This window comes from Aricia agestis, chromosome 6 (genome assembly GCF_905147365.1).
Source record: "Aricia agestis chromosome 6, ilAriAges1.1, whole genome shotgun sequence".
Lineage (NCBI taxonomy): Eukaryota > Metazoa > Arthropoda > Insecta > Lepidoptera > Lycaenidae > Aricia > Aricia agestis.
The window spans coordinates 14,770,577-14,784,883 of record NC_056411.1 but is presented as its reverse complement, the minus strand read 5'-3'; the positions used below and the strand labels follow the sequence as shown (position 1 = coordinate 14,784,883).

General features: G+C 36.5%; 1 protein-coding gene across 2 annotated transcripts in view; it reads left to right on the top strand.

The window, feature by feature from the left end:
* The window catches only part of LOC121727593 (small G protein signaling modulator 2-like), a 49,727-nt gene that overhangs the window by 21,826 nt on the left and 13,594 nt on the right, over positions 1 to 14,307 (top strand). For both annotated transcript variants that reach the window (XM_042115501.1, XM_042115502.1), the window contains exons 4-7: positions 2,815 to 2,978; positions 10,714 to 10,933; positions 12,162 to 12,279; positions 13,753 to 13,856. In XM_042115501.1, the coding sequence (XP_041971435.1) occupies positions 2,815 to 2,978; positions 10,714 to 10,933; positions 12,162 to 12,279; positions 13,753 to 13,856 (606 nt within the window). The remainder of the gene's footprint in view (positions 1 to 2,814; positions 2,979 to 10,713; positions 10,934 to 12,161; positions 12,280 to 13,752; positions 13,857 to 14,307) is intronic.

Sequence of the window (14,307 nt, the reverse complement as noted above, 5' to 3'; positions counted from 1 at the left end):
CACTATTATTATTCGTAGCTAACACACATTTCTTAATAATGACATATCTAATCCGTTCTTACAAAATTAATAATTATCCATGATCGTCACAGAAGTATTAAAAATTAATACTGTTAATATCCGGACAGTATTTTTAATCGAGATTATCTGGGATTCGTAGTCGGTGGTCGGCCTGGACTTTAATCTCGCATTTGTGCCTCTGACATTTTATTAAAGAAAATATTATCCATCGGAACATATCGATGTTATTAACGAAACTAGAGATCGCCCAATGGTCGAAATTCGACCTTAGTTTCAACGATATTAGGACTACTACTATTTCGTAAAAAAATATTGACTTTATCATATTTTTTTCAACTCTTGTCTCTGGGACTCAGCTGATCTCAGACTGGCCGTGTAAGCATTGTCTAACGGCCGTTCCCAATATTTGATCTATCTCTGGTTTTGCCCTACTAGAGATAGGAATAGCTCATAATTGACATAAAATATATGTCTCTAATGTCTAATGTGAGCTATTCCTATCTCTACTAGGGCAAAACCAGAGATAGATCAAATATTGGGAATGGCCGTTATAGTATCTAAGATTCGATAAAAAAAACTGTAATCCATTTTCAATTTGTCACCTTGTTGTCAACAGACTTCAACCATAAATAAAAGAGTATAATTCATATGTATAGGCTTGTCACTCAAAAATCTGTCATTTTTCCTAGTGTGTGTGTTGTAGTGTGTGTAATGTTTTATTTGTTAAAAAAATGTATGATAAAAGCATAATTTCAAAATAATATTAGCTCGATGCACTCCTTCACCATATAAACTATAACTGTGCAAAATTTCATTCACCTACGTTTCCCCATTTTTCGTCAAAAGTGATACAAAGTTTTTGGCTCACGTATTAATATATAGATATAATAATATGGGGAAGTTCTATCATCTGAAGTAACTTTTTTGGTTTAAATTGTTATATTTAGCATAAGGTACGATGGGATTGACATCGTCTTTCTGTACAAAAATCCCTTTAAAAATTAAAGATTATAAAAAAAAACTTTTTTGGTTTCTTTCATTATCCGTACAAATGCTATAGATGCGAAAGTGGGTATGTCTGTTACCTCTTCACGCTTAAGTCACCAAACCGATTTTGATGAATATAATAAGTAGTTCCAGAAAAGATTAAATTTAATTTTTTATCCCAAAAAAAAAAAAGTATTGTGCGATACACATATTTAAGAACTTCTTGGCAGTTGCGGCTTTGCAGACAACATCCTTTATCATCATAATAGTCTAAGATCCGGCCATAGAACGACCCTCACCCATCGTATTACGGGATGAAAATGATTTTTTTATAAAATTAAATATGTTAAAAAATTTATTTACAGGAGGTTGTCTGAAAAATTTGCACGTATTTCTCTTTCGCACGTATTCAACCGCACGAATTTTACATTTTTTAAAAATCGACAACCGGGATTTAGCACCAACTTTTTGCAGCCAACCTTATGTCATTATATTCATAATAAAATTATCTTTATTTTGATATAAGGTTTATCGCGTAACTGGATCGTTGCAAATTACTAGTATCGATTTACCTGTATATACCTGCCTACCTGATAATTGCACCGGAAAAAAAAAGTCAACCCAGCGTTTGCATATTCTATGAGCTACATACTTTCGATTAGTATACAGTTTTTTGCGTAAGGGAATGAGTGTAATGTTTGAAAAAAAAACATTTTTTAATTATTAATTAATTACACTTTGCACCAAATTTTTCAGACAACCTCCTGTAAATAAATTTTTTAACATATTTAATTTTATAAAAAAATCATTTTCATCCCGTAATACGATGGGTGAGGGTCATTCTATGGCCGGATCTCCTACTATAATAATATTGTATTTTTTGTCAAAAGTCAAGATGCAAGCTGTTAGTTAAGCTAAAGAAAAATCTCTTTGAGAGTATTAAAATTTAAATTCTTTTAATATCCTTCGCAATGCTGGAAAAACATAAACCTGCATTTGATATTCGAGAAAAAATTCGCTCTACTAGAACTCTTCATAAAGCCACTGAGAAATATTAAAATCGCGACTCACCCCGCTTAATCGCTCCTCATCTTGAGCTATAAAGATTAAATCTTCGTTCAACGTTCTCTATAATGATGATTAAAGCTAAAGTTTACTAGGAGTTTTTTTTTTTTTATAAAGAGTGCTATTCTAGCTTCACGTTATTTTTAGTTTTATCGCAAAATCAAAGTTACATTAATTGATTTTGTGTCTTACATAATGTTAAAATGTGTTTTACGACAGTTAATTTATTAAATATATAAATTTCGGTTGTCTGGAAGAAACTGCTTAAAGCAATAAGACCGCCTTTTTGCACAATTTTGTATTTTTTATACTTTTTTGTTGTTATTTCTTTTGTTTTTTTGTCTCTTTTATGTGCTTTTATGTCTTTTCTTTTGTGTGTGCAAATAAAGAATTTATAATTATTATTAAATATGTAAAAATAATTTGGTGATAACCTTAACATTGTTTCACTGAACTGCCTTGGCCACCTTATGAAATCTGCCACTCCCTAGGACGTAGTCCCCCCCCCCCCCCCCCCCTAACACGCTGCCTCCTCTAGGCCCTAGGCTTAGCCTATACGGCCTATTAATAAATCCAGTACTGCCGAACTGTTATCCTGATGTACATTTGCCCCTATTTATCCATGGCACTCTGAGCAAAACCTACCCACTAATTGTGAATGTCCCGGATCTGTTTAACCTAGGACACCATCATCCACAACAAATATTTCTAATATTAAATTTCGATTTTTTTTTTTACCAGCACTGCCCCGAAGCGGCGTTGGTGTCGGCGCGCGTGCTGTCGGTTGAGGGTGCTCCGGCCACGCGCTCGGCCTCGGGGGTGGAGCGCCGGCCCTCCGTGCCGCGCCCGCCGCTCTGCAAAAGGGGCTCCGGGTCCCTGCTACCACAGTCGCCTCCTACGGCCAGGTATGAGGAAGATTTTTATTTCGTGAAATGTTTGAAACAATAAAGACAATACAGAGACTACAGTAGGCACCATAAAGTTAATATTATCTATACCTAGTGGAATAGAGCAACAATCTCGAGCTGTCAAACGAAACCGAAATTGATTTACATCTGTGTGTAAAAAATATATGTGTACGTATACTTACACAAGCATCTTTCTATGAGATTAAAATATTGTCAACGTGCCGATAAGTGTCGACTGGACGTCAAACAAAGAGTTCTGCAGTTTGCTGTCATGTATCACACGTCTCTTTTTACCACGCAGTGTTACTGATAGTGACATCTCGCTTGCTCAGGCCTTTGTTTCTCTATTCCGCTAGGTATATTAACTTTATGTTAGGCACAGAGTGAGTGAGTGACAGTTGAAAAGCGTTTCATAATCAGTTTTCAAAACCACAAAGATGGCGCTTTATGTAAGTCAGGTCTGCTTCCTAGCGGTCGTATGACCTGACGGTTTTTAGAGCAGGCCAGGGTCGAAGGATGCACTCTTGCTACAGCTTTTCATAAGTTGGCAGACAAGCGTGGTTGTTGTTTGTTGCAATTATGAAAATATCTATATGTACGATAAAACAATTGCATGAATGTTTGTATTGTCTTTAAACAGATATGAGGACTAGGAGTTTATAGTACCGAAAAAGAATGAAGAAAAGCTTAACTCTTTATTACAATTTTTATATAGGTACCTTGTCTGAATTAAGTAACCGCTCTGTGGTAAAACAGCCAATTTGCGCGCTTTTAATATAATAATTATGCTTTGATTTTTTCTTGCTTTGTATTTTTTATGTGTGCAAATAAAGAGGTTATTATTATTTATTACCTGTTGTGTAACAGGCTTTTTTAAAGCAATGCGTGATATATTTTTACCTGGTAGCTGTATGATAAAAAAACGTTATCAATCGAATTGTCTCAGGAAATGTCAATCGAAACGTTGAGTGGGATAAAAAGAGAAGTAGGCTTATTATTTCAATAAAGGTCAATTATTTTGGTAAGGTTTCCTTTTAAAAGAAAAATTCAATTCAAGCTCTTCAGAAATCGTAACAGGATATATTAAATAATAGACCGTATTACCTGCGAGAAATATACTTACAATTTACATTGTAAATGAATTTTCCAGTCTAAAGCCTGTTCTTTAAAAAATGTTATTCTGATTTTAGGTACTAGTAAGTCTCAGATGACTTATGTCTAGAGTCTATACCATAAAGTTAATATACCTAGCGGAATAGAGCAACAATCTCGAGTTGTCAAACGAAACAGAAATTGGTTTCATCTGTGTGTAAAAATATGTGTAGGTACGTAGGTATACACTTACACAAGCAGGATTGAACATGATTTCTATGAGATTAAATTGTCAACGTGCGGCACGTGCCGACTGGACGTCAAAAAAAGAGTGCTGCTGTCATGTATCACACGTCTCTTTTTACCACGCATTGTTACTGATAGTGACATCTCGCTTGCTCAGGCCTTTAATGTTTCTCTATTCCGCTAGGTATATTAACTTTATGGTCTAGACTAGGTATATACTAATGTGTATTCAGCCTAATGATATTCTTTGCAGAAGATACTGAGCAATAACAAACATTATATACTATTAAAGAAGTTGATTCATAGGCAAATGGCGGATGTACGTAATTTGGTTGCGTTATGTCGGAACCTAGCCGACAGTCGACAGATCGCTACTACAGCATGACAAGGCTTTAAACGAACGTGGCGAAAAAAGGAACCGCTGCCATCATACAAAAACGTCATTTTTGATAGTTATCCTTTACCAGCAGCGCTCTCGCCCACGTTCACTTAATAAGCCTTGTCGCACTTTAATATTAAATTGACATAACCCGACCAAATGACACAGGTCAGTCATCAGCTGCTAATTAATCAATTTTTCGATGGTACATTGCAATAATGTAGAAGTACAATACGGGGACGATTGCGGATATAATTAAAAAAAAACAAACAAATAAACAGCTATCTGCAGCTATATCACAATTTCTTATTTACAGCATGATAACAAATAAGGGAAAAAACTTTGAAATTAATCGCAAACTGTAATTTGATATCGCCGAGAATGTATGCGTTTAATCAAATTGCCGGCGTTGTCGTATAATTTTTCCGATAATACGTCTGAAGCGGGAAAAGTTATTTAATTATAAAGTACGGGGTTTTATTGAAGCGTCACTATAGTGGATTATATAAGCCAACTTACAATGTGACGCTGCGAACTCGTGTTTAATGACACGAGTTCGCAGCGTCACATTGTAAGTTGGCTTATAAAGTTTTAAAGTTCTAGATATTATCTGCTTTTGAAGCGTTTTCAACATTTGAAAGCTACAGAATTATAATAAAAATACAGTAATAATCTTCAGTATATCAACATTCCTTTCCCCGTTATTCATTTCCTATTTTTGTTTATTATACTCATGATATTAGCTTGCAAAGTAATATAATTTATTAAAATTGAAGCATACTTTCAGCATCTACCTAGTATATTCACAAATTACGTTTATTTCAAACACACGACATTATAGATAGACAATTTCATGAACTACCTATTTATTCCCTGTTAGAAGTTTTTTTGTATCAATTTTGGACTAAGATAAGTAAAAAAAATAGGATTTTTGTGCGATCTCGGCAACGCCTTAATTCTTAAGGGTGCGATTTAATGATATTTTTTAAGAAATATGTTCATTAAATTTTTAATAATTTTACATCTTAAACACTAGAAATTTCTCAACTCCCTAGAAAGACCAGGGTAGTTTCGTAGTCTTTATGACCAAAGTTTATCTATTCAACAGCACATACGACGAGCATTACCTATCGACCACAACTAATCCAACAATTTCACTTCGCAGGTATAAAGGGGACGAAACTTAGCAAAGTTCGTCCCTTTTGTATCCCGGTGTCAAGTTGGCAACCGGAAGTATTGTTAACTGGAAACTATTCAGTACAGAACTGTTTTAAGCCCCTAAAATTAGTTACTGTAATGCACTACATACTTTACTAGATGAGTTGCATATTGACCGCAATTTCTTTGCGCGTAAATTCAACGCGTGGACATTGAACATTTTTACATATTATCTAATAACCATTTGTGATGAGGGTGCAGGTTCTATCTGTGGTGTTGGCTTGTACCAATGGGACATTTTGACATCTCAAATAGGTACCTGTACAGAGACTCGTTCGGTGAAGGAAAACATCGTGAAGAAATACCCACATGGTTGGTCCCAGACGTACTTTCATTCCTCTGGAAAAGCCGACTGTGTTGCGAGAATGGCATATAATTACTTAGGCAACTTAACTGACATTTAAAAATCTTATTTCAGGCCCTACCATCCATCCATCCATCCACAATGAACGCAAAGGCCTTGTTTTCTCAGATTCAAAGTTTATCCTCTCCAAATAAAAAAACCTTAAAAGAGACTGACACACTTTTGCATTTATAATATTAGTATGGTTTCTAATACAAAGTAGTCGATACGCCCCACGCTTTTAGATTTATCGTTTGCGTTGTAGGCGGGGTGCAAGTGAATTAGCCCCGGGGATAAATAGTTTACCCGAGTCCCCAGCTGACCGACTTACCCCATCAATCTGACCAAATAACGCTGTACTATGATCATAAAAATAGTATTTTTTTTCAAATGAAGAAAGCTCAATTATTTTCTCGCTCTCTCGCTCTTTTGGTCTACGCAACTACAAAGCTACGGTGACATGGGTCGCGAGAAAATGAAACCTTATTTAAGTACAAAGTGGCATTTTGTTTGAACATTTGTCGGTCGCGGTCGCTTGCCGCGAGGATCGGACTGTTACCTTTACTGATGATAATAAATTAAGAAATAGATCGGTTTCAACGCAAAAATACATTTAGGTAGTCATAATATATTGGCCTAAAAATTACGTGAGAATTGTATGTTTCAAACATAGAGATATTAAACGAATATCTGTGGTTTCAAATTATCTTTACTAAGCCCATGGAAATACATTGTAGGATTGTCACAAAAGAAATGGTAGCGCGATAAATTATTCGACCGCCCCTAGTGCGGCTACCTACTTTAATGTATTTTTGTTGTTTGCCAAAGTACATTCCCTAGTCCCCATGACTTGCGTCCAAGAAAATAAAGAGACATTCGTCTAGTTCTCCCAATACTTATAATAAAGGCCATTTATTATATTATTAAGAGAACTAGACGAATTTCTCTTTATTTTCTTTTAGTTAAAATTTAACGCGCCCGGCAGGTGGCAACAGCTGCCGAGCTATTAAAATTTCCAAATAATTCCCAGGCCCCAGCGCTGTTTGGACAGCAGCTATTTTGAACATTTTTCGGACACGAATTCCGAAATTAATTTTCATTTCGATTTCGCAATTCGAACAGAAATATGGCACAATAAACAATCGACCGCCGCCGCCGGCGGGCTTCGCACAAATTTGATTTACACGCTATCTACAGACAAACAGAATCACACCGGGATTACACACTTTGCTCACAGTATAAATTATATACAGTATTCTTCATACTAGACCACCTGAATCGTGCACATAGCACATGCAAGTATGATTTCGGATAACTGGAAGTAGCAAAAACAAAGTAGCATCACTGTAAAACCTGTATCTGTGTTGAGCTAGATTCGTTTCAAGAAAACGGCTTAGTTACGCTACTGTATTTATTTATTTATTTATTTAAATTAAGGACACCAAACAGTACATACATTAAAACCTTGACACAATAATATTACCTAATTTGTACCGATGCATGTACCTTAACAGGCGATACATACTGTATATGTAATATACTGTGGTTTGTTAAGAAATTATCGAGGAAAAAAATATATTATTTCATGAAAACAAATTAATGGACGCAGATGCCAGAAACATGACTCCTATTGTTCTCCTTCCTAAAGTGCTGAGAATTATTCTTATTTGCTAAAAATTGTTTTTCTTTGCTGACTTGTATATGTACAGCAGGTAGGGTGATTAATGATTATACAATTATGTAACTGCGACAGTAAAGCAATAGGCGTTGGACAGCATAATATACATACCTATATTGCACAATATCAGCTGCTATCTGTCAAAAAACTGTAAACGTAATTTTTGTCTGGCAGAAGATATCAATATCTGCTGTCGAAAATGTGTAGCATAGCTGTATTGCAAAATACCTAATCGCCCGGCCCATTTATCGAAAAATGTTTGCTCTGGAATATAGATAATTAGGTCGAAACTCGAAAGACACTTGGTTTCTATTATAAGCGATATGTTTCAACGACCTAACCATGAACTCTCACATATTTAGGCTCTCATTCGCGCCAAAAGGCAAACGTATTTCAAACAACAATTCACACGTTTCGATTTAATTAAAAGGGTCGTATTCTCCCGAATCGAGGACGGAGGTAGTCTTAATTAAAAGCACGTACAGCGTTACAGTAATTGGATACATCTACTGGTAGTTGTGGAACTATGTGCTGCTTTGTGGACGGCGAGGACTGTCGCCACGTATATATTTATAAATTCCCTTCTGTCCCTTTCAATTAGTAAGTTTGTTTGTCACCGGAGTCACTCACGGCAAAAGTTGTTCATTAACATAATTTGTGACCCTTTCAAAGTGGAACAATTTTCATATATTTAAAAGCGAGCCACACGACCTCAGTGAATATAATATACACATAGTGAATATTTTGTTTTCAGGCTTTACATCCAGGAACTTTTTTCGTAGCAGCTAATTTCCAACTTGAAAAAAATTATCTGTTTTACACAAAACTACTATGGGCACTGATGTGAAGCAGTTGATTTTTAATAGGTTAGTAATTGCGGCCAATATAAATTTGCTTAAATTCAGAAGCGTAGGTCTGCAAAGTTTCAAAACGGAATAAATACTTACTTACCCTGTTTGTAGGGTTCGTCTGAATTTTCAAGTTCAAATAATTCAAAGGCAGCTGGTGCCCCACAAATTGGGTCAAAGATTAAACACTTTCACAAGGAGATAGGAAGTCAGGACGGGCTGTTATTTTTCACCCCCAGATGAGATATTGAAAAGTTTCAGAACGGAATAAATTGATCAGTCTTTTCTTAAAACGTTCTCCGTCCGTTTTATGGCACTTAAATAAATCTCCCGAGTCCGGTACAAAATGAAGAAACCTTTTTATATTGTCTCCACACTTAAAGGTCGTCTGAATTGAAGAATGTAATGTTTTAGAGGAGCACAAAAAAGAGGAAAATAAAATGTGTAAACTATGCTTTGTAACAGCTATTTGCCTCTTTTGATAAACGATATATTATTAAAATTTAATTAAATTGTCTATATACAACGCTGCTCGTATCTTAAAGTAATGAAAGTTTCTGTATCGTAAAAGCATTGGACGAATTCGTTAGTCGACTGTTTTATGGGCGTCGTAAAGGGAACAATGATGGCCCCACGGCTCTACCTCGTGTATAATAATGGACAGAATAAAATACGCGATACGTGGACTTTTCGTAAGTAGTAATGGTACTATCGGTAAAATTGATTTATAGCTGTGGTTAGCAGAGTCTACTTACTGCCGCACTCAGAGTCGAATATTAATTACTTTACTGTAATTTATTTTTTACTGTAAATAAGTTACTGACGTGTACACTGTACAATCGTAAGCACGTGTTTGGAATGCTATAAAATCCTGATCCTCGACCAAAATTTGACATCCTTAAAATAATAATGTCTATGGTCAGGCTAATTTGGTTGGGCTATCAAACTTACCTGATTTTGTACACCTACGGTGGGTTGCACCAGAGGCGTTATTATAGTTAAGGTTAAGGTTATCGTCAAATATGGCGTCCATTATGGACTTTCACTTTCACCTGACCAAATCTTTTGTAGCCACCATCTTTTGACCAAATATTTCTAATGGTATTAAAACTAAATATTACATTACAGGAAATTATTGTTCTATAATAGTAATTGTATTAGTCAATACGAGTGTACACCGATTTAACTAGCTCTCGTTGTGACCCCCTCTTTTATAAATAGACTCGTTTAAAAGTTCGTTTATTAAAAGTTTATAGCCGACAGCCGTTGCACCATTAAGTCACAAACATTTATTTAATTAAAAAACACTCCTATTTAATATCACTATTCTCGGTACAATTTTCTCTTTCGGAGCGCGAACGTGATCAAAGCTAGGAACTTTCTGTTGCTCTTTGTGCCTGTAGCCCTTTCTGCGATACCTTTTAACTACTAAATGTCAAACGCCTTCTGTGACAAACACAAAGGGCACTGTTTTACTGAAACACATCAAAGGCAAAAAGAACGTCGCATATGTTAATTAGAAACCTGTATTGAATTTTGGCACTACATTATCAAAATTAGTTTGCTCTTTAGAATCTAGTTTTGTCTATGTACTATCAGAGAAGTTGACGTGGCGGACCTAAGTAATTTGGTCGTATTTTATCATACCTAGCTAGCAGATCATGAACTGAATTGATATTATCCCACCCATGGACCATGACGTTGGTCTGTCAACTGCATAATGCATATATGAATCAATTTCTTCGATGGTACTCAATTCAGATTTTTTAAATTTCAGTTTTTAGAAAATTCTTTAGAGCCTGCTTTACTAAGATATTATTGCCTTTTACAAAGATCTTTGTATACATAATTACATAGCATTTTGAAGGTAAACAATATTGTAAGACGCATCGTAATTTAAGTTCTATTAGACACAAATTCTTTTGCAGGTATCTATGGATACGCATCGCGTTGTTTGAGAAGCAGCTGGCCAAGATAATCGAGTATTTAGTGAACAACGCCACTCGGTACTACGATAGGGACGCGCTAGTGGCGGACCCCGACTACGGGTCCATACTCAGCTCGCTGCTGGTGGGACCCTGCGCCCTGGAGTACTCCAAGGCCAAAGCACCTATATGCTTCTGGACGGACCCGCCGGCTGATGAATTGGTATGTGACTTGGTGGTTTGTTATACTAATACTATAAAGGCGAAAGTCTGTTAATTGCTTATTACCTTTTTACGTCCAAACCGCTGAACCGATTTGCTGAAAATGGATATGGCGATAATGGACATAGGATACTTTTTATCCCGGAAAAATGTGCGGTTCCAGCGCGATAAACGAATTTTAGCGCAATGGAGTTGCGGGCGTCGTCTAGTATGAAGTATCATAATATTTTCTTTTCTGTATTTCAGCATATCTATACTAATATTATAATTGGGAAGAGTTTGTTTGTTTGTTTGTTTGAACGCGCTAATCTCAGGTCCGATTTGAAAAATTCTTTTACTGTTGGATAGCCCATTTATTCAGGAAGGCAGGCTATATTTTATCACGCTAAGTATAATAGGAGCGAATATATAGAGGAAAATGTGGAAAAAACGGGGGGAAATTATCTGAAGGGCTTATTTGAACGCGCTAATCTCAGGAACTACTGGTCCGATTTGAAAAATTCTTTCAGTGTTAGATATCTCATTGATTGAAAAAGTATACAAGCTATATTTCATCACGCTAAGACTATTAAGAGCGAAGAAATAGAGGAAAATGTGGAAAAAAACGGGGGAAATTATATGAAAGGGCCTATTTGAACGCGCTTATCTCAGGAACTGCTTATCCGATTTGAAAAATTCTTTCAATGTTAGATAGCCCATTCATCGAGGTAGACTATAGGCTATATTTTATCACGCTAAGACTTATAGGAGCGAAGAAATAGATGAAAATGTGGAAAAAACGGGGGAAATTATATGGAATTGCTTATTATATTATGAACTACTGGAGCAATTTTTATGTTTTTTGGCGAACATAAAGAATAGACCACGTGAAGGGACATAGGCTATTTTTTTGCTGCAAAATGTACGGTTGCGTGAAATTCCTATATTACGCAAGCGAAGCCGCACGGAACATCTATATATAATAAAATCGTAGGAAAGTCAATTCTGTATATTGAATATTTTTGTACAATAAATAATACTTTTGATGTGAACTACTATGGTAATGCGGACGAAGTCGCGGGCAACAACTACTTGTAGATATATATATCAGTTTTTAATCTGCATGTGTTTTATAGATTTGAGTTGAGGATGTATTTTCTTATAATAACATGATGCAAACGAACAATTGCCGCCTGAATTAATTTAAATTTTCATGAGTTATTTATAAATTATTTTGAAACTCGTCACAGGTCCAGCGACACAGAATGTCGGCCGGTACGACGACGCCGCCATCCGTGCGACGACCCATTCTCAATTTCAGACGAAGCCTAAACGCGTCTTCGGAGGACAGCGGATCTACCAACTCAGGTAAGAATTTAGTATTTTTTCCCGTTTATATAAAAGGATTGGGCAAAGGCCTCTCCAAGGTGTTTCATCTATCTCGTTCTAACCTGTTCATCTCGCCATCTTTTTCGAGGCCTGTCACGGCGGTGTCGTCCGTCATCTGGGTGCCTCTGCCCAAAGAACAGAAATAAATCAAGATATCTTGATTTATTTCTGTGGTCAGGATGCATGCGGCTGGTATGACCGTTGGGTTCTACCGTTCATCGGTCTATCTTTCGGTCGCCTCTTCGCACATAAGCTTCTAAACCAAATTTGATAAAATTAGGCATCGAAAAAATTTGGCAAAATATACAGTGGGATCGCGATAAATTAATTTCATCGCAACTATTTAGATTAATTACTAAACTTAACTATATTCTGTAGTCTAAACTGTAAGGTAATTAGTCGTTACACTCTGCACGTGGAATACCGCTGGATAGATAATCCGAAGTTGTCTCTATACACACTTGAGCGTGGTACGAGTTTCAAGCTCGTTGTTTGGCCAACTTAGTTGCTAACTTAGATCGTCACCGCGGAGCTACAACTTCTACATTATAAAGTTATTCCAACTGAACAGTTTTATTACGCAACTCTTGTGGGATCTCTGTGCCTGCAACTCAAATATAAAGAAAATATTTATGTTTATACGTGGGAGAGCCATGCTTCGGCACGAATGGGTCGGCTCGACCGGAGAAATACCACGTTCTCACAGAAAACCGGCGTGAAACAGCGCTTGCGCTGTGTTTCGCCGAGTGAGTGAGTTTACCGGAGGCCCAATCCCCTACCCTATTCCCTTCCATACCCTCCCCTATTCCCTTCCCTTCCCTACCCTCCCCTATTACCCTATTAAAAGGCCGGTAACGCACCTGCAGCTCTTCTGATGCTGCGAGTGTCAATGGGCGACGGAAGTTGCTTTCCATCAGGTTTGCTCGTTTCATAAATTTATATCATAAAAAAAAAAAAAAAAATGTCCAATCTAAGGATTTACGTAGAAAAGATGTGAATTATATTGGGCGTCTGGATAAAACTTTTACAAAATTGTGAAGAAAAACAAAAAAGATTGGGACCTTTTCGTGAGGGTGACGTGGGTATTGGAAGTGAAAGAACTTATTATCGCGATACTCAGGATTATGTATGTATATGGTATGTATTCACGCCTTTATTTAGGTCGGATTTTGGTCACAACTTTCTTGCCACGGAGATTCGTTTATGAACCGTACATTTTTACATAGTTAAATCTCTCCTATGCCGGAATACAAAACGCGTTCATATAGTATTTTCCAAAACGGTTTAGCGGTATAATCGTCAAGTGGTAAAAGACATGGAGGCTGCCTCCAACTTAGTTAAGTAGACATACTTTTACATTATAATTTAATTAGTATTCATTCCGAGCTTTCGACTATTTTATGTGATGTAAACTCATTCTAGTTTTATAAAGCGTTGTGTTTTGTTTTCCAGGGTCCGGAAACGTCGCGAGTTGTGCCAAAGATTATGTGGAGAGCTTGCACCAGAACTCCCGAGCCACGCTTTTGTATGGGAAGAACAATGTGCGAGTGCAGCCGGTATGTTTTTAGGGTTCCGTAACCAAAGGGTTAAAACGGGACCCTTTTATTAAGACTTCGATATCAGTCTCTCCGTCTGTCTGTCCGTCTGTCTGTCCGTCTGTCTGTCTCCTGGCTGGATCTCAAGAACCGCTATAGCTAGGTTTCTGAAATTTTCACAGATTGTGTAATGTGTATATCTATTGACGCTATAACAACAAACACTAAAAGCAAAATAAAATAAAGAACTAAAGTGGGCTCCCATACAAAAAACACATTTTTTATCTATTTTTCCTCTATAATGGTACGGAACCTTTCGTGCGCGAGTCCAACTCACGCTGGCCGATTTTAGTTTTTTACTATTTTGCCTGTCAATTCGTTCATACATTTACATTTTAGAATATCACTTACAAACTGTAAAACACTTGAAGACACGAGTTAATTACCCACCACGTCTTCATACACTCACGTG